Here is a 23,803-nt window from a genome sequence, read left to right as displayed (position 1 = left end):
AGTTTTGATATTGCAATGTATATCCTCTTTCTACAAATAAAGAAAACACAATCCTGTTACATGGAAAAAATCTACTATCTTTTGTTTCATATGTCGTTCTAAGATTTTTCTGACTGATAAATAATATATATACATTTCAATTAGTAACAGATATAAATACGTTGCAAATTAAGTTTGAGGCGATCTGCCTTGGTATATACTTTTTTTGAACCTAAAAAATCCAACTATATTATGGAGAGCTTTATAATCTCACCTTGTATACTTCATCTTTTTTTTTTTTATGCCAAGATTTTGTTTCGAATCATATAATGTGAGTATGCATAAGTTGTTGGAACAAAAGAAACGACATGCTGAAACATACACATAATAAATCGTTTAATGTTAACGTGGCACAAGGTGTTAAAGCTAAATATAAGAATATGTCTAGATTTGCATCAGCAAAAACATGGAATTAGAGATATTTTTTGAAGAAAATTTATCTAAACGTTTATTGTTTTTTTTCTGTTGTTGTTGCCAAGAAGATATATTCATATTTTCTTTTTGTATATCGGTGACACAATTCATGTGTATGTGGATATATATAAAGGAATTGTGATGTTAGAGTCAATCTAGAATAAATAAAAAAACTATTTATCGAGTTGGGTTTATGTCGGTTTGGTTTTGAAATATTCGATTCTAATCAGTAAAACACAAATCTGTGTGTGGAAACCTAATTTATCTCTAATGTCTTGTGTAACTAGAAACATATTTTGGTGTCGACTCATTCTGATTTGAGTTATGTAAAGATCACTTAATGCCTTATTCTGTGTATTGTTTATCCGTACTTGTCATTCGATGACTATCTTGTAAAGAAACTTATCTTTTTCAGTTGATTAAAATTCTTCTATTTTTAGGATAAAAAAGCGTTGCACAAAAGATACATATGTTCTAAATTGGGTCGTGGGCTGTTCATAGTTCCTACATCGACCGGGCTGAAAATGTAATTAGGCCTTTGTAAGTGGAGTATTGATGTAAGTTTTTTCGGCAATTCATTGCTACAAATAGGTCCAAGAAAATCCCTTAAATAATGTTCTCGTCGCAAAACATGCATATTTTTATATTTATTTCTATTTCTATTTCTATTTCTATTTCCATGATCTTCTTTGATGTAACTTATATCATCTACTACATTCTTTTGAATAATTAAAATCAAAAATAAATAGTAACCGTACATACCGATAAAGTATAATCTTATAGAAGTATACATTTTTGTATTATTCCTGGACTGACGCGTATGTATTTTGGAACATGGACCGTAGCGAGTGCTTGTGGATATAACACGTAGACTTTCAAGCCCCAGCTTTTACCTTATCTCTATCTGACACGTGGCTTTAAACAAGCATGGCCCTCCAAACTCTGCTCTTCTTTTGTCTACCTGAAGCAAGTCGTTAACATCGCTCACATCTTATCCGAAATATCCAACGACTCTGAATTCATCATGAGAAATTTCTTAATCAGTATCCGTATTTTCACAAAATACCAAAACTGATCCATCAATTTTTAAGACATTACTTCCGCTTATGATACTCCCTCCGTTTTATAAAAAGTGTTGTTCTGACACTTTTTTTTTTTCAAAAAGAATGTCGTTTTAAAATTCCAATGTAATTTTTAACATAAAATACTATTTTTAACCTCAATAAATTCAGAAAATTAATTATAAATATAATTCTAAAAGTCATTTTTTGCAAATTAATAAGGGTATAAGAGACCTTTTATTTTATTTCTTAATTTGTGTGAAGAATGTCAGAACGATACTCTTTGTGAAACGGATGGAGTATGAAGTTTTCGACAAAAAAATTATAAAAAGTATAAAATAAAAAAAACTAATTTAATTTTGTTAAAATCATTGAACACAAGAGGAATTCATATGTTTTTTTTTATCACAACATGTAACAAAATTCATCTTCATATTTGAAACTTTTTTATCGTCAATTCATTAGATTAGATTTTAAAAATAAATTTAATACAGAATTTATATAACCCCACAAAGAAAAAAATAAAAATTATATAGGATAACTTATCTTATAAAAGAGGTAAAACAACACTTCAAACTGGAGTATAAGAAAAGTCTAAATGCTATATAAATAAAAAAAACTTATAGATACAATAAAATTACACTCTAAAAGTAATTCAAAATTATTATATAATATTTTTAACCATAATCACCTTAAAGATAATACACTAAAGAAACGAAAACACCAATCTATTGTAAAATTTCAAAGATTTGATTATCTCTTACAATTTAGAAAAATTCAAAGTCATAGTAGTGAAAGAGAATCATGAAGCTAATGAATTAATTAAGACTATAAAAACAATGCTGTATTTTGGATTTTGAATATATAAGTATAAACTCTTTATGTGTTTATTACGGTTTACCTAATAAAAATTGTCGACAATTAACTTAACAAAAAAAAAAGAATGTTAAAGTAAGAACAAATTGTATGGAATATATATGTCTAATAAAGATAGTAAGGGTGTTATGTTCAATTACAATACTGTATAAGGACTAAATATAAATACCATCATAATATATGTATTCATAGAAACATAATCAAAATCAGAAAAATGCATAAAAATGCAGACGAACAAAAACGTCGGTGTTATTAGATAGGGCGATCAAATCGATCCCAGAAGAATCTGTTTCTTCTTCTTCTTCTTCCCTTCTTTTTATTTCCGGTTTCTCGAAGAAGACGTTAATGGCGGAAACCGTCGAGCTACCGAGTAGGCTAGCGATTCTTCCATTCAGGAACAAGGTTCTCTTACCTGGCGCCATTATTCGAATCCGTTGTACTTCTCATAGCAGGTAAGTTAGCTTTTCTTACGAGTCTTATGGTTTGATCATCTTCTTCTTCCTATGGTCTATACTTTTTGAGATTTAATTATATGTTTGTACTGCGTCGACTCAGTTTCAAGGATCGAATAGTGCCAACATGTATGAGTTTTAGGGTTAATTTCAGGTGGTATTTATCGTAATAGGTTACACGTTTATATACGCAACATATCGATAACCCTAATCGACTTGGATGTAGAGCTATTGTACAATCGTAATCTTCTTATATCAAATTCACCTTGTTGGTTTGGTCACTTGTTCCCAAATTTAGTGTCACACTAGTGGAGCAAGAGCTATGGCAGAAAGAAGAGAAGGGGTTAATTGGCATTTTGCCTGTTCGAGACGATGCCGAGGGTTCTTCAATTGGGACGATGATTAATCCAGGTATTGCAAAAGTTGATTTGATACCTAATAAAATTGATCTGATGGGTGTCTGTGCTGATTTAATCTCTTGTCACTAGGTGCTGGAAGTGATTCTGGAGAAAGAAGCTTGAAATTTCTCGTTGGCACAACAGATGCTCAAAAGTCTGATGCTAAAGATCAGCAGGAAGTTCACTGGCATAACAGGTTCGGTTTACCGATATTCCCGTTAGACTGTGGATGTAATTATAAAACTAATATGAAAGTTGTGACTCCAGAGTTGATGAAGTGTCTGATTTGATCTACGTGTGATCTGATTTCTATTCTGGGTTGATTCTCAGCATATGCTGAGCAATGTTATTATTCTTTTCTAATATTCAGGGGAGTGGCAGCTCGTGCTCTGCATCTTTCAAGAGGGGTGGAGAAACCAAGTGGAAGAGTTACATATGTGGTTGTCCTTGAAGGTCTGAGTAGATTTAACGTTCAGGAGCTTGGAAAAAGAGGACCATATTCAGTTGCCCGGATTACATCGCTCGAGATGACAAAGGCAGGTAAGATATATTATTCATTCTGTACTACTGCTTTCAAATTGCGTGCTCTGACCAAGCTATTCATTTGTTTTATATATTACGGTAAGGACCTATAAATTCTGCTTCTTAATCATACAATTGTATTTTACTGAATGAGTTTCCTGCCTCTTTTGAAAGATTTTGACCTTTATAAAAGTAAGTTCTACTAGTGCTTCATGTACAGAAAAGTTTTTTCGTTTGAGCATCGTCTGAGGTTGGAGATTCTTAAAAATAATAGTTTTGAGTCAGCTATTGCTTGGTAATGATAAGCTTATTTCTATTGAATTTGGCTACATGCTAGTCCATTGATGTCTTTTGCTGGTTCTTTACCTGGCCATCTGCAGAGTTGGAGCAAGTGAAACAAGACCCAGATTTTGTAGCACTGTCACGCCAGTTTAAGACCACTGCTATGGAGCTGGTTTCTGTGCTTGAGCAGGTAACTTTACGAACACTGAAATGACTTTCTATTTTTGGTTCCTCCTTTCTCAAGTTTCGTTGTTGCTTCAGCATTAGAGTTTACAAGATTAATTAGCAACTTGACAACGTTGAAGCATGTATATGCTTTCAGGACATTAGTTCTTCTTTGGGGGATTTTTGGTTCTGTCTATGGGATAGACTGTACTATCTTCATCTGATGAAATATGGATGGTTCTCAATTGCATTAGTAAGTTATGATTAACTCTTTTTTCAGAAACAAAAAACTGGTGGAAGGACGAAAGTTCTTTTGGAGACAGTTCCCATTCATAAACTAGCAGACATATTTGTTGCTAGTTTTGAAATGAGTTTTGAAGAGCAACTATCTATGCTGGATTCAGTTGACCTTAAAGTAAGACTCTCAAAGGCTACTGAACTAGTTGATCGGCATTTGCAGGTTAGCTGTTGATATTCATATAGTTATGAATTTATGATATCTATCCTGTATTTTCCTTTCGCCATTATGAATTCATGTTGTTGTTTGCTTGTGTCAGTCAATTCGCGTGGCAGAGAAGATCACTCAAAAGGTGGAGGGCCAGTTGTCAAAGTCACAGAAGGAATATCTCTTGCGCCAGCAGGTAGGTTTAATTTAGCACTCGGTGTCAAGCTGAGGAATTATTGTCCTTCAGTGGTATGACGTATGACAATGAAACTTGTTTTTGCAGATGAGAGCTATTAAAGAGGAGCTTGGTGACAACGATGATGATGAAGATGATGTAGCTGCACTTGAACGAAAGATGCAAGCTGCGGGAATGCCGTCAAACATTTGGAAACATGCTCAAAGGGAGCTGAGGTATGCTGTCCTAGAGGAAAATTGCTGATAGTTGTGTGACTGTGGACCAACTTGAAGACATAAATTTTTTTTGGTAGTGATTTTCCGTATTAATTTCTTAATGCAGGAGACTAAAAAAGATGCAACCTCAGCAACCTGGTTATAACAGTTCACGAGTTTACCTGGAGCTATTGGCTGATCTTCCTTGGGAGAAGGCAAGCGAAGAACAGGAGTTGGATCTAAAAGCAGCAAAAGAACGTCTTGACAGTGATCACTATGGTTTATCCAAGGTCAAGCAACGGATCATTGAATATCTGGCTGTTCGAAAGGTCGATTGTTTGTCTTACTTTTTCTATTATAGAGTGACCTATCTTCAGTTTCCTGGTTTTACCTTGATTGAAACTTATCCATTGCAGCTTAAACCAGATGCGAGAGGCCCCGTGTTGTGCTTCGTTGGTCCACCAGGTGTGGGCAAGACATCTTTGGCATCATCTATTGCAGCTGCATTGGGTAGAAAATTTGTTCGCTTATCTTTGGGTGGTGTGAAAGACGAAGCTGATATTAGAGGACACCGAAGGACATATATAGGAAGCATGCCAGGGCGCCTTATTGATGGGTTAAAGGTGAGTTTTTGCTATCTAACTTATACTGCAGATTCTGGGATTCATTTTATAAAAAAAACTAAGCTGTAGAGATAAGTTTGATCGCTGTGTCTCTTTTTTTTGGTCAAACCGCTGTGTTTCTCAAACCTTGATCATTAGAAGTGGAATAAAGTATTATAGATCATAAAAATGATTGCACAGCTTTTCTGTACGGGCACTAATATGTGATTGTCGTTTGACTACACAAATGCTGGATGGTTTGTTATATATTTTTATCACTAAGGTTTTTACTTTATTTTTTTGATTACAGAGGGTTGGTGTTTGCAACCCAGTTATGTTGTTGGATGAGATTGACAAAACAGGCTCAGATGTTCGGGGTGATCCAGCTTCGGCACTGCTGGAGGTTTTGGATCCAGAGCAGAACAAATCTTTTAATGATCAGTATCCTATCATGTTCCCTATATCAACCAATATATTACCTTCAGCGTGCAAGTTTTGTTAGCCTTGTTGAAAGTTTCTTGAGTTTTAAATCTTGAAATTGAAAATTTCACCTACTCGTAGGCAAAAACCATATTCTTTATTAGATGCGTAGATGATGTTTGATATAGTTTGACACCCTATTTTATGGATCAACAGTTACCCTTAACTGAAAATATAGCTATCTGAATGTTCCATATGACTTATCGAAGGTGGTTTTTGTTGCCACTGCGAATAGGGTTCAGCCCATTCCACCTCCTCTTTTAGACAGGATGGAGCTAATTGAGTTGCCAGGTTATACGCAAGAGGAAAAGCTTAAGATAGCAATGCGTCATCTGATTCCTCGAGTTTTAGAGCAGCATGGGCTGAGTTCTGAGTTCCTCAAGATCCCAGAGGTATCTTATTATTATTGAAAATTTTAATGTACTGCTAATCACCGTTTCTCGTGGTGGGCTTATGCAGTTTCTTCTTTATTTTCCTTCTTATATTGGTGGCCATAGGCTATGGTAAAGAATATAATTCAGAGGTACACAAGGGAAGCCGGTGTTCGTAGCCTAGAAAGAAACTTGGCTGCTTTGGCTCGTGCAGCTGCTGTGATGGTCGCAGAGCATGAACAATCTCTTCCATTAAGCAAAGATGTGCAGAAACTTGCTTCTCCTCTGCTTAATGGTAGAATGGCTGAGGGAGGCGAAGTGGAAATGGAAGTTATTCCAATGGGTGTAAATGATCATGAGATTGGAAGTACCTTCCAGAGTCCCTCAGCTTTGGTGGTGGATGAGACCATGCTTGAAAAAATCCTGGGGGTAAAGCTTTCCTCTGATCTATTCACTTACAAATATTTGTATAGAATATTATCGTTGGTGGTTGTTATATATTGTGATATAACATTTGTGGAACTTAATCACGTGCTGTTTTGTTGGGGTGCAATGCAGCCTCCAAGGTTTGATGACAGTGAAGCCGCTGATCGAGTGGCATCAGCTGGTGTTTCTGTTGGTCTCGTATGGACTACTTTCGGTGGAGAGGTCCAGTTCGTGGAGGCTACATCTATGGTGGGTAAGGGAGAAATGCATTTGACAGGCCAACTCGGAGATGTTATTAAAGAATCTGCTCAGTTAGCTCTCACATGGGTAAACATCTTTGCTTGAAACCTCACTCACTACACCAGTCGACTGCGTCTACTAATTCAGAACATAGAAAATAATACTTTGAGAAAGCTTTTAGTTGATCATCCATTGATGTTTCGTAGGTAAGAGCCCGTGCGTCGGATTTCAAGCTGGCACTTGCAGGGGACATGAATGTTCTTGATGGACGAGACATTCACATTCATTTTCCTGCTGGTGCTGTGCCTAAAGACGGACCTTCAGCAGGTGTGACTTTGGTGACGGCTCTGGTTTCGCTGTTCAGTCAGAAACGTGTAAGAGCAGACACAGCCATGACCGGAGAGATGACACTCAGAGGTCTCGTCCTACCCGTTGGTGGCATCAAAGATAAGGTAAGCTGCTTCTAAATTCTAGCAGTCCGGAGCTTCACATGTGTTAAAAATAATCCAAAATTGGGTTAATTTATCTTTCATGTTTGTTTGGAACAAGTTCTTGAAACTATATGAAGTTTAATTGAACACATCTGTGTTAAATTTGATGAACAGATACTGGCTGCACATCGGTATGGTATCAAAAGAGTGATTCTACCGCAGAGGAACTCAAAGGACTTAGTTGAAGTACCTGCAGCTGTACTTTCCAGTCTGGAGGTTAGTTATTTAACTTCAATCTCAGTCTTCTTCTTCTTGGGTTTGCCAGGTCTGGTCTGGTCTGGTCTGGTCTGGTCTGGTCTGGTCTGGTCTGGTCTGGTCTGGTCTGGTCCTTGTGGGTTTGGTCCGACATGGGCTGACCCTTTTTTTTTGTTGGTTATTCTATCATAAAATATATAATTCCATCTCTAGCGTAGCTGGATCGGGTTGGTCCTCTTTAATGATCTAAAATCGGTATGAATGAATGGTGCAAACAGGTGATATTGGCAAAGAGAATGGAAGACGTTCTTGAAAATGCATTCGAAGGAGGTTGTCCATGGAGGAACCACTCTAAATTATGACATGACAGTCCCAGAGATCTGTCTTTCAGACCAAACAGAGTCAGACTCGGAGACCGTGTTTGGCTCATTTGGTCAGGTATCAGAATGTTTGCAACTCTCCTATTTCCCTCTCACTCAACCTTCTTTCCTCTTTTGTAAGTTTGTGTATGTAACGGGGGCTTCACATGTTATCATCTAATTTAATTTACTCATCTCTCACAAAATCAGTACTGTCCCAAAATTTGATATATTTAATCACAGATTCATGATACCACTTGTTAAAAAGCTTCCGGAGCCGATGTCCAATTGATATATTCTCATTTCGCAACAGTTTAGTATTTTCATAGCCCTTCCCATTTCCGAATTCTAAAGTACAGGCAAACTAAGCGCACTTTGATAAACCGCTCAATGTTTGGCACATGACGATCGACCTTTACGCATCTCAGCTCATAATTTGGGTCGAATGTAATAATGATGGAAATTTTCTAAACATAACTCAAAAGCCAAAAGCAGCTTGGGTTACTGAAGGAGGATTTAACGGCTTTAAAAGCTTTACTGATAGCAATGCAAAGATTTTACGCGAGTTGGTGATGGGGACACAGGTGGATTATGAGAATTGGACATTGGCTTCAGAAGTTTGAGGATATGCGAATTATTTGGATCCACTGACAAGGAAATAAAGTTGCTGATAAGTTAAATTTACAGACACAGTGGATACAATCACAAAGAATGTTTATTAAGATCAAGGGTATTTAAAAGGTTAATTAAAAGATGGTAAACATATTATACAAAGAAGGATATTTTATTTATATTACACACTTACAAATTATAAAGACACTTAAGTTTTCTCTCAGATTCGATTACAGGATAATGATATAATGTATACCTAACTTAAAACTATTATTTATAATGATATAGGCACCTAAGCCTTTTATTTATAGTGATATAATTGATACCTAACTTAAAATTATTATACACGTGAATATCTCTAACTTAGAGCTAGTTAGCATGTGGATATCTAATTTTCTCATGCATAATTCTTTTAGCAAAAATGCATATTCCCTCAAATTCTTCATATCTGTTTCACTATTATATGTGTAGAAAATGCTATAACATACGAATTGCACAACGATTACTGTGCTTCAGTTTAATCTAATCAAAGTCAGATATAATTAAAACAAGTCTTACTGATATATTAGTTTTTTTGTTTGTTTGTTAATGACTGATATATTAGTTTCTCAGCAGAAACTAATAGAGAGTTTTTTTAGGGTGTAATTAATTAGCGAGTTAGGTAAATGAATTACAAGATACTAAAAGATGATAAAAAAGGTAAGGAATTTTGTGATATCATATAACAGTCTCAGATATTTGGAACTGCATGAGTACTTCCCCCAAAAAATAAAACAATTGGAATATACACGTACATACTACTTTCTAAGTAATAAATCTTATTGATTGTATAAATATATGTAAACCACACATTATCAACCTGATACGGCTTTTTTACATAGATGGCGTGCCAACACCAAACACTGAAGTGAATTCTTTCATATTTATTAGTAAGAAGTTTGGTTTATGGAAAAACAGCAAAATCTAGCAAGGTCCATGGCTGCAAGTGCACTTATGTGCAACCGAAAAGTTAAAAGGCATGTCATAACATTGACAAATAGCATAGTTGGCTCCATGTTCCTTGTTGGTGTCGCCTTTGCACACCTTGTTTCCATCATTTCCACATTTTCCAGTGTAAATTCCTCTAGCCTGAAGGTCACACTTACGTTTAGGTGTGGGTGCAGCTTCTACATCTATTGTTTTTATAAAATAAACAGAGTTAGTTGTTATATTGTAGATAAATACTTTTAAAGACACAATTAAGGCTGCAACAAAATTGTAGTTGAAAATCTTAGGAAGAGTTACTAAAAATTTGGGGAGGATCACTTAAAGCTTATGATAGGTTCTTCACTGATTTTAGTAATCTCTTCCTAACTTTTAGGAGGGAGGAACCCTTTTTTTTTTTTTAGAATCTCCTATTAATTTTGCCTTATACCCTGAATGACGAATATAAATACTAAAAGGTAATTCATATGTTACCTCCAATATAATTCAAAACAAGAAACATAACAACACAAGATACGATAAACAAAATAGCTGCCTTCATGACTCAAATTCTGATAGAGCTTTCTCTATTATTGGCAAAAGTTATTGTTTATTTTACTCTCGTTAAGAATATGTCTATTAACATCCGTAGTTAATATACATAACACATATGATAAAAATAGTTGCCCTTCTATTATATAAGTGGAAAATTTTTATGCGGCCAAGTCAACGAGATCGTCGTGATCGGTCATTTATTTTTAGAAATCATTTCCAAAATACAGTTCTTTTTTTAAATATTTTGATTTTTTTTTTTGTGGAAATTAAAAACTTCTTGGATGAATTGGATCAAATTTGGCCTTTTCAATTGATTTTAAAATTCCCCTATTAGGAGAAACAACTATGTATTTCAATCCTAATCAAACTTCTCCTCACGTGCTGAAATTTTGCATTTTGCGAAAATGAGCTTTTTGGGCGGAGTCAAGGGTAAAATGAGAAGGAACTTAATAGCACGCTCTAACTCTGCGAATGGGGGAAGAAGTTTTGGAATCAATTATCATCTGGGTTTCGCGGACTTTGCAGTGGGCTTAAGCCTTTTTTAGTTTGGCACTTAGCCCATACTTTTTATTTTAAGGCCCATTTCTGATTCAAAATTTTTACTGGTTCAGTTTATCACATCCGAAAGCATTATGTTTTTTCTTCTCATTTTTTGTTTTCTAGCTTGAACTATGGAAAAGCATATTTTCCCGCAAAGTAGCAAATTGTGGGCGCATTAAATTAACCAGTTTCCATTTTTCATTAAAAAATGCAGGAAAAACATAAAGTGAAATGAAAGAAGAGAGTTAACACAAGTCTTACATAAAATATTAGGAAATGAAAACCATAAAAAGATTCGAAACTTTAGTTTCTCAACACAACAAATAGAGATATGAACACACGACACTTCTTTATGTTTTGTGCCCGTCAACAAAATCATTTATTGAAAAACAAAGTCCAACACAATGAAAAAGGAAAAATCAATTTCTAATTTATTCCATCCTTTGTAGTAAAAAGGGCCTTCGCTAATCACTTGAAAAGCCAAATGATTTAGTTTTTTTCTTCGAAGAAACAAAGAAGGAAGAAGAGAGAGAGAGAGAACATTCTTTTAGCCTGAGAGAGCTGCGTTCATAGCACTGTGAACTTCGACACCAATCTGTGCTTCTGCTTTCTCAAGGTCTGTTGTGGCAGAAGCTAGTTTCTGTGTGAACTCAGCTAAACCCTTTTGGACTTGGCTAGGGTCAATGTTTTCAAGCGGCACGGCCTCGACCGCTATTATGTCTGCGACCGAATTTGCGTGGAGGAATGCGAAACCACTGCTCACGAAGTATTTCTTCACATCAGTGCCTTCGTGAACGGACATCATACCGGGTTTCAGCTCAGCAATTGTTGGAACGTGTCCGGGCAAAACACCCATTTGTCCTGTTGTCGCGGGAATGATGACCATGTCGACCTTTAAGTGGACAAAGAGAAACCAATAAGCTTCTTTGAGTTATGATTAAGGATGCAAGAATGAAACCAATCAAGAACAAGGGGGTCATTTTTGATTTTGTATGAATAGAAGATCATGATGATACTAGCTTTCGATGCCGGCCAAAAAAGATGGTATAAGCTTTCGATGCATCAGGAAGTAAGCCTGGGACGATATAAGTTTTCGATGCATTCTACATGAAAAGATACCACAGCGAATGCACGATCTACAGTGTATTTAACTGTAAACAATGAGAATATGAATACTATACGATATAACAATGAACAGATTACAACTGGCCATGAAAGTTAAGAAGTTGTAAGTGACATTCAGTCTGCATGTATACCACATTATTATATATCAATAAAAAAAGAGAATAGATATACATTTATTATACCAATTCACAATATTAACAGCCAGCACTCGACACAGGTTTATCAATATCGTGTAGGATTAATACTGGCCACAAATCTCACTATAATAGATTCTATATGAATCAGACATTTTTTCTCAATACCATTGTATTGGAAATAGAAACCATAAAAGCCAGAACACTAAAATTGGGATCATTTCTATGAATAGAATTAACAAACCTCTTTTAAGAGTTGCAAAGCAAATATCACATTTTAATGATTGATCAACATTTGACCCAAAAAAAATTATAGATCAACAAAGAGCTAAGAGGGGCAATGGATTAATCAACTAGCCTCAACATTTCAGTGATGAATCTAACAAGAAACTCACTCCAAAAAAAAACCAACAAGCACCATTTTCAGAGACAACACATGGTTAACCTGAATAGCTAAGGAGCTTTGGTTATTCTTATTCACTAACAGGTGCAACTTTTTTTTCGCAAACCTTCATTCCTAACGACTCTTCAAAGACATCCAGAAACTAAAATATCGTTATCATTTTACCGCAAAAATCAGCACTTCTGCTAGTCTCAGGTTTCGCCATCAAAACCCTAATATTGAACGCCGTCAGATCTAACCAAAATCAATGGTCCTAAGACCTAATCAAACACATTTTCATACCTTATCATGATTCAAATACCCGATACGAAATGCTGTTCAAGAATTTCCACAAATCCATAGATGAATCACAAACCAAAAGCCAAACACAATCCACACAATCCAATACCTAGATATAACCTTACGACATAAACCAGGAATAAAATACAGATCAAACCCTAAAAACAAAATGGAAACGACGATCGAAGAATATGAAAACCGACCTCTTTCCCGGCAAGCTCAGATGTGTAAGGGAGGACAAAATTGACGGTGAGCTTGGTTGGGATCGACGACGCAATCGAAGGACGAGGCTTCATGTAGGAAGAAGGAGTCTGCGGCGGGTCAATGTTCGGTGCGACTTTCTTCCATGACTCGATGAAAGTCGAATCGACCGTCGATGGAAGTTCCGTTGAAAAGGCACGAGTCGTCGCCGATTTCGAGGATGCGGCGGCGATAGATCGGGAGAGGAGGCGAGAAGTTTGTCTGAACATGGCGGCGATTTGGTGGTGAATGAGTCTCGGGAAAATTGGGAAATACGACGCAGATGAGAGAAGGAGCCGATAGAGAGAATCCGAGAACTCTTAAAAATGCTGTAGCTCAAGTGTTCTCGGACTCTGAAGCTGACGCGCTTTTGGTGGCGCGTGGAGCGAGTTCTCTAACTCTAATTTGGGCCAAACATAAACTAGGAATGGCCCAGTCTTAAAACGACTAAGCCCACAGCCCATTTATGGCTCATTCAGCTATTTTAATCTTCCCAACTTTTTCAGTCTTATTGATTCTTGTACCATTTGCAGGTGTGTTGATTCTTATAACTTAGATAGCAAAACATCTAGGTTCGATTAGAACTTTCAGATATCAAACAAAAAAAAATTAATTTAACTTAATTTGCGGTTAGGTTTTACTTTTTAGAATGGCTCTCCATTGTGTTCTAAAATGTACGTTGTTGCAAAACTTAAAAGCATTACATAACTCACATTCTCTCTCACTGGTATCTAAAACTACCATTTCATCTGGCAAAACCCTAAGTTTACTCCAGGAATACATAACCATATAACACCTAACACTGAGAAGTTGTACTTGTTACCAGATTTACATGAAAAAATAAGATATATCTTTTGCTTTCCTTCTTTAATGATGTTGTCTGTCTTTGGATTGTCAAGCTCCAGATTCATATGCCCAGAAAGTATCTGGATCGGGACAAAGAAGAGAGAAATCCTGTACTTCAAGATTTGCGACGTGCCAATCAAGGAACCGAGCTTGTATTGACTTGAGTAACAAGAGGACTGTTGGTAATACCCACCACTTATCATCATCCCTGCCAAAAACATTAAAACCAATTTACTTATTATACATTAACAAGTAAAAGAGTTTCACGTTCTATAAACAAAAGTTTCATCAAATAGTGAATATCTCTGAAAGCGTCTCTCTAGAACCAGAAAAAAAAATGAGCTTAAGATTAAGACTGATGATAGTATTAGATGCTAGATCATGTGATCAAAATCCAATATATTTACGGGAGGGTTTTGCTAGTGTTCTTCGTGTGGATAATTTAAAGACACAAGGACAGAACAATAACACTAGTTACTACCTTATTGCGTTCCAGATGTTGATCTGATCATCTTGCTGGTCAGAGAAAAACCCGGAATGAATGATACCGCAAATGAAAGCCACAATCTGCAAAAAATAGAGAATAAGATATAATACAGAATAAAGGAGCACACTTGTATTGAAAAACGTTTGAATCGATCGACTCACTATGTTTGTTAGAGATGTTGCGTTCCAAAGGGAGTAGATACGAGTAAGTGAGGCTCTTCTCAATTCTTTACTCAATAAGGCGTTAAGGCCAGCGGGGAATGGGCAAAGCAGAGAGAGAGGGAGAATCAGGAGAATAGCGAGAAAGGCTGCAAGGGCAAGCCAATAGAACTGAAGCAATGCGAGAAGCGTAACTGAAAGATCCGCAAGAAGAAGGATGGAGATTAAACGTAAAAGATTATCCTGCATACACCAGATGAAGATATTGCTAATGTTAACACAAAACTAAAAGAAAAAAATTCGAAGATAATAAAAAGAAAGAAAAAAATCAGGAGAATAGTTTATTCAGGAGTGGAGAATATGTAACCTGACGACCAACGGGTCGGGTATTGTTCAGTAGGAGAGAAAATGGAAAAAGTAAGTCCCTCCTGTACTCCAGAGATTCTATTGAAATCTCATTGATGAGGCCTCCATTGATTCCACCGTTGATTCTCTTCCGAGATAATCCATGGCCAGGTTGGATCAAGTTTTGTTGCAACTCAATAAGAGATTTGCTGGGACATGCAGAGCTGTTCCAAGAATAATGGAGTTACGATTAAGCAGGTTGAGTGATAATGACCAGTTTAGATCAAAGAGAAACACAATCTATCAATGGCTCACCGTGGTGACTCGTCGTCACTTCTGCTGAATGAAATTGATGGGCTTACAGAGTTCAGAGGAAAATCGCCAACAAAAACCAAGATACCAAGTTGGTAATATCCAGAAGCTGTAGCTTGAAACCATCCAAGTTCAATTCTTACTCCGTGGAATTCGAGTTGAGGATTTCCATGGCTGTTTATCCACCGAATGACAGGAAGTAATGCTGAACGAATTGATCCGTGCCTCACAGTCCTAAGCTGTGCATTTAAACCGGCAACAAAACGGTGCCAAACACTTGGTGGGATGTGCTGAAATAGTGATTTGGGGCCATTAGGATACTTTCAGAGTGGAGATTTTGGAAGAAAAAGAAAAATACGGAGAGAGATAAGATTACCTGGCCAAGAAGGTTTGTTAACAGTGTATCACTATGAAGACTATAGGGTGACATATAACTTCCATCTCCACCAAAAAGTATGCACATTGGGAATCTTTTCTGTATAATAGAGACCCTATCTACACGCTTCTCGTCACCGCCAAGAAAGAAATCTACGAATGCGACATCAGATCCGGAGTGGCTCCAACCTGTTTCGACATTGGACACAGACAGTCAAAATGCGAAGTAAAAGCTAGCTGATTGTGAAGCAACAAGTTAATTATTAGAACCCGAACCTTCATGCCTTTGTAGAGAGCTCTAGATCTGCATGAGCGGAGGCAAGAGTGGTCATATTGAGATTTAACATATTCCTGAAGGCGATGAATTTTTCTCCTGCGACGCCATTGTTTCCAAGACCAGGCGCAGGGATATGCGAGAACTGATAGAATGCTGTGCACAGACCCTTCCCACCAATCATATGCCGCTGTAGAGTTAATCTCATCAATAAATCTGTTAAAAGCATCTTCATACCTGCAAAATCAGAAATGTACAAAACAATGAGTGGACATGCCTTGGAATAAATTGAGCCAGAGTTAATGTCACATTGGTTAGCAAAGAGTAGGACTTAAGAAAATTGACTCTGCATTAACGACATAAAAAGTCACTACTTCAGGAAATGGTAAAGAACAGACATACTTGTTATTAATAAGTAGCACAAAAGAGATTGTAACTTAATCTTATTCTTGCGAGTAGTTTTTAGTTCACCCACTTCATTCAAACATTCAGTGGCATCCAAAGGCAACAGAATTTGACCCAGACAAGTTATATCCTTACACTATCTCGATGATTGCATCAGGAGGAGAGTAGGGAAGATGCCATGGTTCCCTGAAAGTGTTTGGACCCATGAAGTACATACGGTAAGCATGGGTTTGTGTATCATCAGATTTTGCGCCTCGTACCTAGAATGACAAAAATAGGCCGGAAAGTTTGGTTGAACAATACTGGATCCTTATGTCAAAAAAGGGAAGATTTGGGAAAAGGCAATTTCCGCAACACCATACCTCAGAGAGTGACAGAAGATGGGGTAAACAATGAGAACTCTGGTTTTCGATGGAACCGGCACCATAGAAACTTAATCTGAGCAATTTGATACTTAATGTGCTTAGCAACAGACCCAGAACTACCACCACACAAGATAGAAGAAGAGTAAAGGGTAATGGCCCTCCAAATGTATAAACAAGCTCTTCCAGAGGTGTATAGCAGTTTGGCATTCTGTACTTGTCAGATACACATTTGTAAGGACAAACAGGTTCGCTGACTCCTCCTATAGAATCAAAGATCCTTCCGTCAGAAGACATCTCAATTAAGAAGAAACACAATATCAGGGGACGGAAGGATAAGAGAACTATAAGATAAAATACCTCGCACGTATACAAATTTCGCACGATTAGGAAGATGCTCAGGTGGGCAGGGTGTACAAAGACGTTTGTCAGAGCCTTCAACATTCTTGTAAGTGCCAATGGGGCATTCCTGAAACAACGCATGAATCCAGAAATATCAAAAAAGTATCAGGCACAAGCAAACAAGGCAGGATTTGCAATCATGCTAAAAGAACAATACTGGGCCTGTCTAATCTCGTGGTTTGGTACACCCATTTTGTTGCTGGAATGAGGGATAAGCAACGATGGTGAAAAGCTAAGACATAAATGGCCAGTGTCGATGTAACTAAAATATAATAACCCATAAGACTTACCAAGCAAAATGTACCATAGAGTCCCTTGGGACACTTCTTTCCAGTCATCGTTCCCACTTCCCCGAAACGGCCTCCATTGTCCCCTGCACCTCCTCTGAAGACATCAGAAAGCAAGAAATTCAAGGTCTGTTTTCAAACTCATAGAGATACGTTTTCCACAGAGTTCCAAGACACGTTCCAAAATTTGCTTCAAAAAAAAAAAAATAGTATAGGCAGAGTCTCAAGCATCAACACTGAGAATCCACTGTACTCTCATACCCATGGCGATGCATAGTATTAACTACTACGAATCAACGCATATATGCATGCCTTTACCTCAGTAACTACAAATGACCCACAAAGTAACAAGCATGCAATCGTGATAATGGTGCATACCTATTACTGATGGAGCCCTTGACGGTTGCAACAGGAAAATACTCGTCACCAGTGTGTAACATGTCCCAGTGAAAGTGAAGTCTCCCACCTCCACCCCCTCCACCCCCAAGAGGGCCACCCCGGCCCCCTCGAACTGACAGAGATGAATTTTTTGAGAGTTCAAGCCTCTGAAGGAAAAGAAGAATCGTCCCACCAGATCCTCCACCAACTCCACCGACCAAAGATCTGTTACCCTTCGCTACTGGCTTTCCAAGGCTTTGGCCATCAGAGCTTAGATGCCCACGCAGATTAAGTGTCAAAAGAGGAAAATGGATGGAGCCAATTACTGAAAAGGTGGAAAAAAAATGCACATGTGACTTGACAGTGTTAGATGAGTAAACAGATAGTTCAGTGTACTATTGGCTGCCAGCTTTTCTATAATAATAGAAAAACTATATAATCAGAAAAGTGAACTGCAATGGTTCTGACCAATCATCCCTCCACCAATCACATTCCCATATGATTTATCTGGACTTTCAGCTCCGCTGCCTAACTCACAGGGAAAATCTGGATCGCCATAGGTATGACCTCCATTGCATACTCTCCCATTGAAAAAGCCTGATCCCCCTCGCCCTCCATGCCCAGCACCACTACCAGCCCCATTTGAATAAAGTCCTTTCCCCAGGCCACCACTGCAACCTGTAATATAAATTTATAAAATCAGAAACCATAATCTTCTCAAATGCGCAGAAAGGTATTTCAAAATTTCTAACGACATGGTCAGAATCCCTCTGCGATCTACGTACCAAAACAATAGGAATTTAATGAAAAGAGAATTAAAGATTTTACAGTTTACGTACCAAATTCAGATGCAGTGATCAAGCCTTCATCAGTAACTACTACCGTTCTTGCCCTGTGGATTTGAATTATGCTTCCTTTAACAAGTCCACTCACAAGAATGTCCTCAACTCGACATATCTAAAAAAATTAAATGGTTAAAAAATTATCAAAATTTGGAAGCTAAACCTAAAAGAAATTCATTACCAGGAAGCAGTTGAGTCTGATTTTTCTCTAGGATAGTAACACAGAAAGGATTACTACAACTAGAGGTGTTTCAGGATAATGGAACTCATAATTGTTTGGCTCATATAGCAAAAAGTTTCGATCAGCCTGATTATTTATTGAAGGTAGACTCCTTACTTGTGTACGTAGTACAAAGTCTATACATCACAAAATTTAGCTCGTGCTAGAAAGATAAATTTGCATCAAGATACTTCTTTATTAAATTTACCTGAAGGGAAAAGGATAGTGTATAGTTGACATGGCAATCATCCGGTGGACTTATCAAGTCTATTGGGCATGTGTTGCTCTCACATAGGGTTTGTGTAACCCTGTAAAAAAAGAAAGAAATTTTCAAGCACAAGCGATTCAATTGTTAGGTCTACCACTAATCACCTACAACAGAAAAATAATGTAAACGTATCGGAAGTTCTACTCACGCATTTTTGCTTTCGTCATCGTCAAGTGGTGCTTGAAGTACAGAACCTGGTCCAATCTGAAAAATCGAGGAACTGTTTAAGTAAATGTTTGTAACAGACAGACAGAAACATGATCTCACAATAACATACAGTAGATATAAACAAATCAACATAAACTGGATGATATAATCATTATATATTAAAACAATAGTTTCTTACAGTTATGTTGTAAAACTGAGACAAGGAAAGTCTCTGGCCTTTAATTGCATCCCCTGAACCGGTGAGCGTCAACATTCCTTGGCCATATACACCCAAGTTCGCATTAGAAGTAATGACGGAATTTTCCTACAACAATATGAAGTCAAAATCTATCTTCCAACCCAACCAGTAGAAGAAAATGAGAAATGATAAGATTTAAGTATACCGTTAGAACTGCAAGGTTGCGAACTTCAAGGACAGAAGAAGGCACTGCAGGGTTTCCTTCACCATCAATTTGAATCACAGAATTCAACATGAGCAGCATCTTGGTAACAAGCCGTAATGCACCAAAAACCTTCATTGAAGGAAAAATAAAAAAAAACTTAACATAACGAAACATATAACAAGACAGTAAAAGAGAAACAAGATTGTTACTGAATGGTTAGGAACAATAACCTGCCTTTATAACAGAGTTACTCATTAAAAGCTCTTCTGCAACAAGCTCAAATTCTGAAATAGGATATTTTGATAACCCAAAGACAATGCTACTTCCCCGATAAAGACTGATTTGACCCCTGACCTTCATAATCAGAAAAGTAAAAATAAAAAAGAAACATTTAGGGGTAATGCCAACACAAAATTGTATTTGTAGAAAGCGAGATTAAGGAGCTTAATAAACCTAAATAAGAAAAAGAACTGAAAATTGAAAGGTCAACTAATTAAAGAAATCATATAGAAACACAATCATATTTTACTAAGTATCTTAATTTAATAAGCTGTACGCGGATCACAAAAGAATCAGGGCAGAGAAAATGATATTTCATGAAATTAACTGACCTGCATTCTGGTCCACAGCAGCGGAACCAAAACTTTTGCATGATTATCTACATAGATGTTTGACCACAGAGGCCTTGTAGGAAAATCGAGCAAAGGAGTTTCTGTCTCTGTAGTCATGTTATCATTTCCAACCCTTAAACTCACTAATTCTGCATTAAAGTACGTTCCAGCTGCTCCAGCATTTTTGGGGCACCCGATACTTGCACCACCTGCAGTTAAATGACAATAGAACCAAATAATTTAGTATGGATGAAGTGCTAAAATATTGAACACACAGCCTTAAATGGAGAACTATATACACTGGAAACAAGAAAGGACAACTAATGAGATTCACATGGATGATAAATACAGCCTGTAGAAGACCTATGTCGCTTGCATGAGCGCTGAAAGGTAGCAAAAGAAATACATACCATGCACAAGAACTCTGACATCTTCTTGTATGCTATAACAATCAAGGGAGATCCTTCCTCCACCACCTCCACCCCATCCGCTCCCACCTGATGCAGATATTTTACCGTAACCCTTCCTACATAACCAAATGACACGCGAGGAAGACTGTCAGGTTGCAGCTCTAAATAGGTAAAGATAAAATTCATTCTTCCACAAAATTTGTAAATGATTGAGATAGGAGTCAAATGGAAGCATGGACTTACAGCTTTACCGCATGAATACAGATACTTCCTCCAGATCCTCCACCCCCTTCCTCTCCACTATCACCACCATCTGCGGAAACAGATCCATTCAACAGTATTGTGTCCTTCAATATTAGTTTGACACGACCTCCACCTTTGCCTCTGGTTTTCTTTGTGGATAACTTAACGCCTCCCTCGCTCCCATAGCTCCACGGTTCATGCAAAGACGACCAGGAATAAACGTCACCACCCCAATAAGTTGATGTATTGCTCTTCACACAGGAAGCACCTCTCCCACCATGGCCTCCACCTGCGCCATCAGTACCAACCGGCGTTCCACTAGTCTGAGAAGGTGGTGGTCCAGCTAATGCTGTCGTGTAGATAGAAGAATTGCTATCCATTGTTAAATTGACAGCAGAAAGCACCACAGACCCGGCAAGGATTCTCGCTGATTGACCCACATGAATGTTTCCAGAAACATTGAAGGTGATCATACATCCTTCGATGGGGCAATCGACTAAGACATGGGCAAGTATGTTGAGATTTCCCGTTCCGTATACATATATATCAGAATCAAAACGCAGATTCGAGTTCAATGTGCAAGTGGTATTGAACGATCCAACACCATCCAGTTCCTGACAAGTCACGGAACTCCGGGAACTAGAGTTACCAGAATCTCCATCTGCAGATAATCCCACGCCGAAACACGGCGTGGGCACCAGAAGGACACACAAGAACACGAGTTCGAGCATCACCAAGGGAAGCAAAATCAGTCACACACAACCCGAGAGAACCGGAATAACACTAGACGACATCAAATCAAAAGTCGCAAATCTCAGTCGCTCAAGTTCAATTCCGTAAAGCTTCCGCAAAGACGAAACTAATCTGAATTCACAAGTAGCTCCATAAAACAGTCTCAAATTCAAAATTTCCCGTGACAGTGGTTCTCTCATACAAAATCTGAACAGATTTAACTTCTGCAACAACGAAAAAAAAAGAAGCAAAAATCGCATAAGGAAATTTCAGAAATCTAATCAGAGGAAAACAATTGAGTCACCGCACGAGGAGAGGTCGGCGATACGTTATCAGATAGAAGAGAAAAGGAGAAAGGCGAAGAGAAGAGAGTGGAGAAGATGGTTAAACCTGAAACGAAATCGAAGATAAGGAAGGAAAATCTGGATTTTGCGTTGAAGCTTTGGATCTTCCGGAGTGAGTCAGAGATGGTCTCTTTCTGTTTTACTTCGCTTTCCTTTTGTTTTCTTCAGCGTATGAGAGAGAGAGAGAGAGAGACTGTTATGGAGTTGAAGCTACGCTGAAATCAAATGTACAGCTGTCCTCGGCGTCAAAAATAAATACTGCTAATTTTTTTCTAAATCAATCTAGCTTTATTCATTTTTTTGTTAGTAGAGAAAGTGCCGCCTATCTAATAGAAAAAAGAAAAGTTTTTTTTGTATTGAAAAAACTATAAAGAAAAGCTTGCTACTATGTAAATAATCAAAAAAAATTTAGTAGTTATTTTTGTATATGTAAGGTACAAATTTCAGAAGGAATTGTTTTCCTTTCATAGGCAAAATTTTTAATGACGGAGTTTACGATAGTGATCCTTATTTTTCTATAAATTACGAGACTCTTATTTTTGCTGAATGCTGAATTCGCAGTTTCGCACGTATGATGGAATCGTTTACGCTTTTTTTTTCTTCTTTTGATCAGCAGTGTAGACTTATAAGATATTATAGACGGTCAAGGAAATAATATCAGGGAAAATAAATTAAAAGATTGAAAAGTATTTATCTTATCTCAACTACATGCAAGAGGCGGGTATAATCGATCGGCTCGTGTCAAAATTCTGACGCGAAACTCCTATATAGCCATTAAAAACCAAATGAAATGTGTCACAGCTCAGGTTATTTTATCAAGTAAGATATAACAAATTTGAAAAAGGTTAGATCGAGTTTTTTTGTTTCATTTTTGGCATGTTACTGACTTATTACTGTAATGATATAGAAGAAATTTGAGGCGTGTCAAAACTCAAAAGCCAATATCAGCAAACTGATATGACTTATGAGAGATAATTAGGGAGAAACAGTTTAAAAAAAAAAGATAATTAGGAAAAAATTTAAAATATTGATTTAGAAGATTTAACTAGGAGAAGCTAGTGAGCAGGTATAAACTATAAAGTTCACGGCATCTCGTATTTCTATTTAGTTATTTATATAGTCCGTGAGAAAAGTCATTTCTAATTTTATTTGAATTTAAAGCTACAGCTAAAATCTCGAGAGGAGCCAAAACAAAATTAAGAGAGTTTCTTGGCTGTTAGAGGTTGATCCAAAAAACTGATAGCGCGTTTCGTGTTTGATTTTTTGGGCTTCTGGGCTTTATTGGAGACGCAACAAAATATCCATTAAATACCGCCTCATGTAAAAATGACACGTGTTCAAGATCACAAGTTCACAAGGAACCCAGCAAGGAGATAAAAGTTGATATCTATTATATTAAAATAGAAGTATATTTAGTACTTGCTTCCAAACACTCCCAAATTTTTTTAAAAATATTTTTAAATACAGTTTTAAAATTATCCTAAATTATTGTAATATTATTTAAAAACATATTTTCTTTTTTATATAAAACAAATCCGAAAATTAGATATGAATTTAGATGATTAAAAATTTCCTTAAATATAGGTCATATTTAATTTAAAATTCAAAATATTTTAGTAATTAAATTTAATTCTAAAAATAATATTAATTTAAATTATTTTATACTTCTTTAATTATAAATCAGATTTAATTTAACATTTGAAAATTTAAATAATATTTTTAGAAAAACAAATATGATTAAGAGAATACCTTATTGTATTTTTAATCATATTCAATTAGAATTAAATTTCACATATTGAAAACTAATAAATATTAATATTATATGGTAATTTGATAGAGTGGATTAAGTTTTTTTTTATAATTACAGTGTTATATTCAAAACATGCAAGATA

At 36.7% G+C, this 23,803-nt stretch overlaps 3 protein-coding genes across 3 annotated transcripts; 1 reads left to right on the top strand and 2 right to left on the bottom strand.

Moving 5' to 3' along the window:
- Positions 1 to 2,615: 2,615 nt before the first annotated feature.
- LOC18016222 (lon protease homolog 2, peroxisomal) lies at positions 2,616 to 8,473 on the top strand. The gene is made up of 17 exons (XM_006398335.2): positions 2,616 to 2,842; positions 3,141 to 3,253; positions 3,331 to 3,436; positions 3,611 to 3,780; positions 4,143 to 4,234; positions 4,490 to 4,669; positions 4,767 to 4,850; positions 4,938 to 5,065; positions 5,172 to 5,373; positions 5,461 to 5,667; positions 5,957 to 6,087; positions 6,305 to 6,518; positions 6,624 to 6,926; positions 7,056 to 7,250; positions 7,370 to 7,615; positions 7,769 to 7,870; positions 8,128 to 8,473. Exons 1-17 carry the CDS (start codon positions 2,736 to 2,738, stop codon positions 8,209 to 8,211), a joined length of 2,664 nt encoding a protein of 887 aa, XP_006398398.1. The 5' UTR covers positions 2,616 to 2,735; the 3' UTR covers positions 8,212 to 8,473.
- Positions 8,474 to 11,117: 2,644 nt separating this feature from the next.
- LOC18016221 (ATP synthase subunit delta', mitochondrial) lies at positions 11,118 to 13,420 on the bottom strand. The gene is made up of 2 exons (XM_006398334.2): positions 13,023 to 13,420; positions 11,118 to 11,770 (listed from the first exon to the last, which is right to left on the bottom strand). Exons 1-2 carry the CDS (start codon positions 13,287 to 13,289, stop codon positions 11,426 to 11,428), a joined length of 612 nt encoding a protein of 203 aa, XP_006398397.1. The 5' UTR covers positions 13,290 to 13,420; the 3' UTR covers positions 11,118 to 11,425.
- A 252-nt stretch (positions 13,421 to 13,672) lies between these two features.
- On the bottom strand, positions 13,673 to 22,093 carry LOC18016220. The gene is given in 24 exon segments (XM_024155192.1): positions 13,673 to 14,113; positions 14,387 to 14,472; positions 14,554 to 14,793; positions 14,918 to 15,119; positions 15,211 to 15,497; positions 15,584 to 15,747; positions 15,750 to 15,771; positions 15,859 to 16,093; positions 16,397 to 16,521; positions 16,624 to 16,886; positions 16,984 to 17,092; positions 17,316 to 17,409; positions 17,691 to 18,015; positions 18,159 to 18,368; positions 18,530 to 18,647; positions 18,961 to 19,060; positions 19,169 to 19,224; positions 19,367 to 19,492; positions 19,572 to 19,700; positions 19,806 to 19,925; positions 20,183 to 20,391; positions 20,593 to 20,708; positions 20,836 to 21,791; positions 21,958 to 22,093. Coding segments are annotated over 23 exon segments (4,227 nt in total). The 5' UTR covers positions 21,567 to 21,791; positions 21,958 to 22,093; the 3' UTR covers positions 13,673 to 13,953.
- Positions 22,094 to 23,803: the final 1,710 nt, after the last annotated feature.

Source organism: Eutrema salsugineum, unplaced genomic scaffold (assembly GCF_000478725.1).
Source record: "Eutrema salsugineum unplaced genomic scaffold, Eutsalg1_0 scaffold_20, whole genome shotgun sequence".
NCBI lineage: Eukaryota > Viridiplantae > Streptophyta > Magnoliopsida > Brassicales > Brassicaceae > Eutrema > Eutrema salsugineum.
Note: the sequence above shows the minus strand (reverse complement) of the source record. Positions and strands in the feature narration are given on the sequence as shown.

What these genes read in the sequence shown, in the direction of transcription:
- LOC18016222 (XM_006398335.2), top strand. Translation starts at nt 2,736, where the DNA reads ATGGCGGAAACCGTCGAGCTACCGAGTAGGCTAGCGATTCTTCCATTC. An exon ending in GAAGTTCACTGGCATAACAG is followed by an intron (nt 3,437 to 3,610) that starts GTTCGGTTTACC and finishes TCTAATATTCAG; the next exon opens with GGGAGTGGCAGCTCGTGCTC. An exon ending in AGTTCCTCAAGATCCCAGAG is followed by an intron (nt 6,519 to 6,623) that starts GTATCTTATTAT and finishes TGGTGGCCATAG; the next exon opens with GCTATGGTAAAGAATATAAT.
- LOC18016221 (XM_006398334.2), bottom strand. Translation starts at nt 13,289, where the DNA reads ATGTTCAGACAAACTTCTCGCCTCCTCTCCCGATCTATCGCCGCCGCA. An exon ending in CTGAGCTTGCCGGGAAAGAG is followed by an intron (nt 11,771 to 13,022) that starts GTCGGTTTTCAT and finishes GTCCACTTAAAG; the next exon opens with GTCGACATGGTCATCATTCC.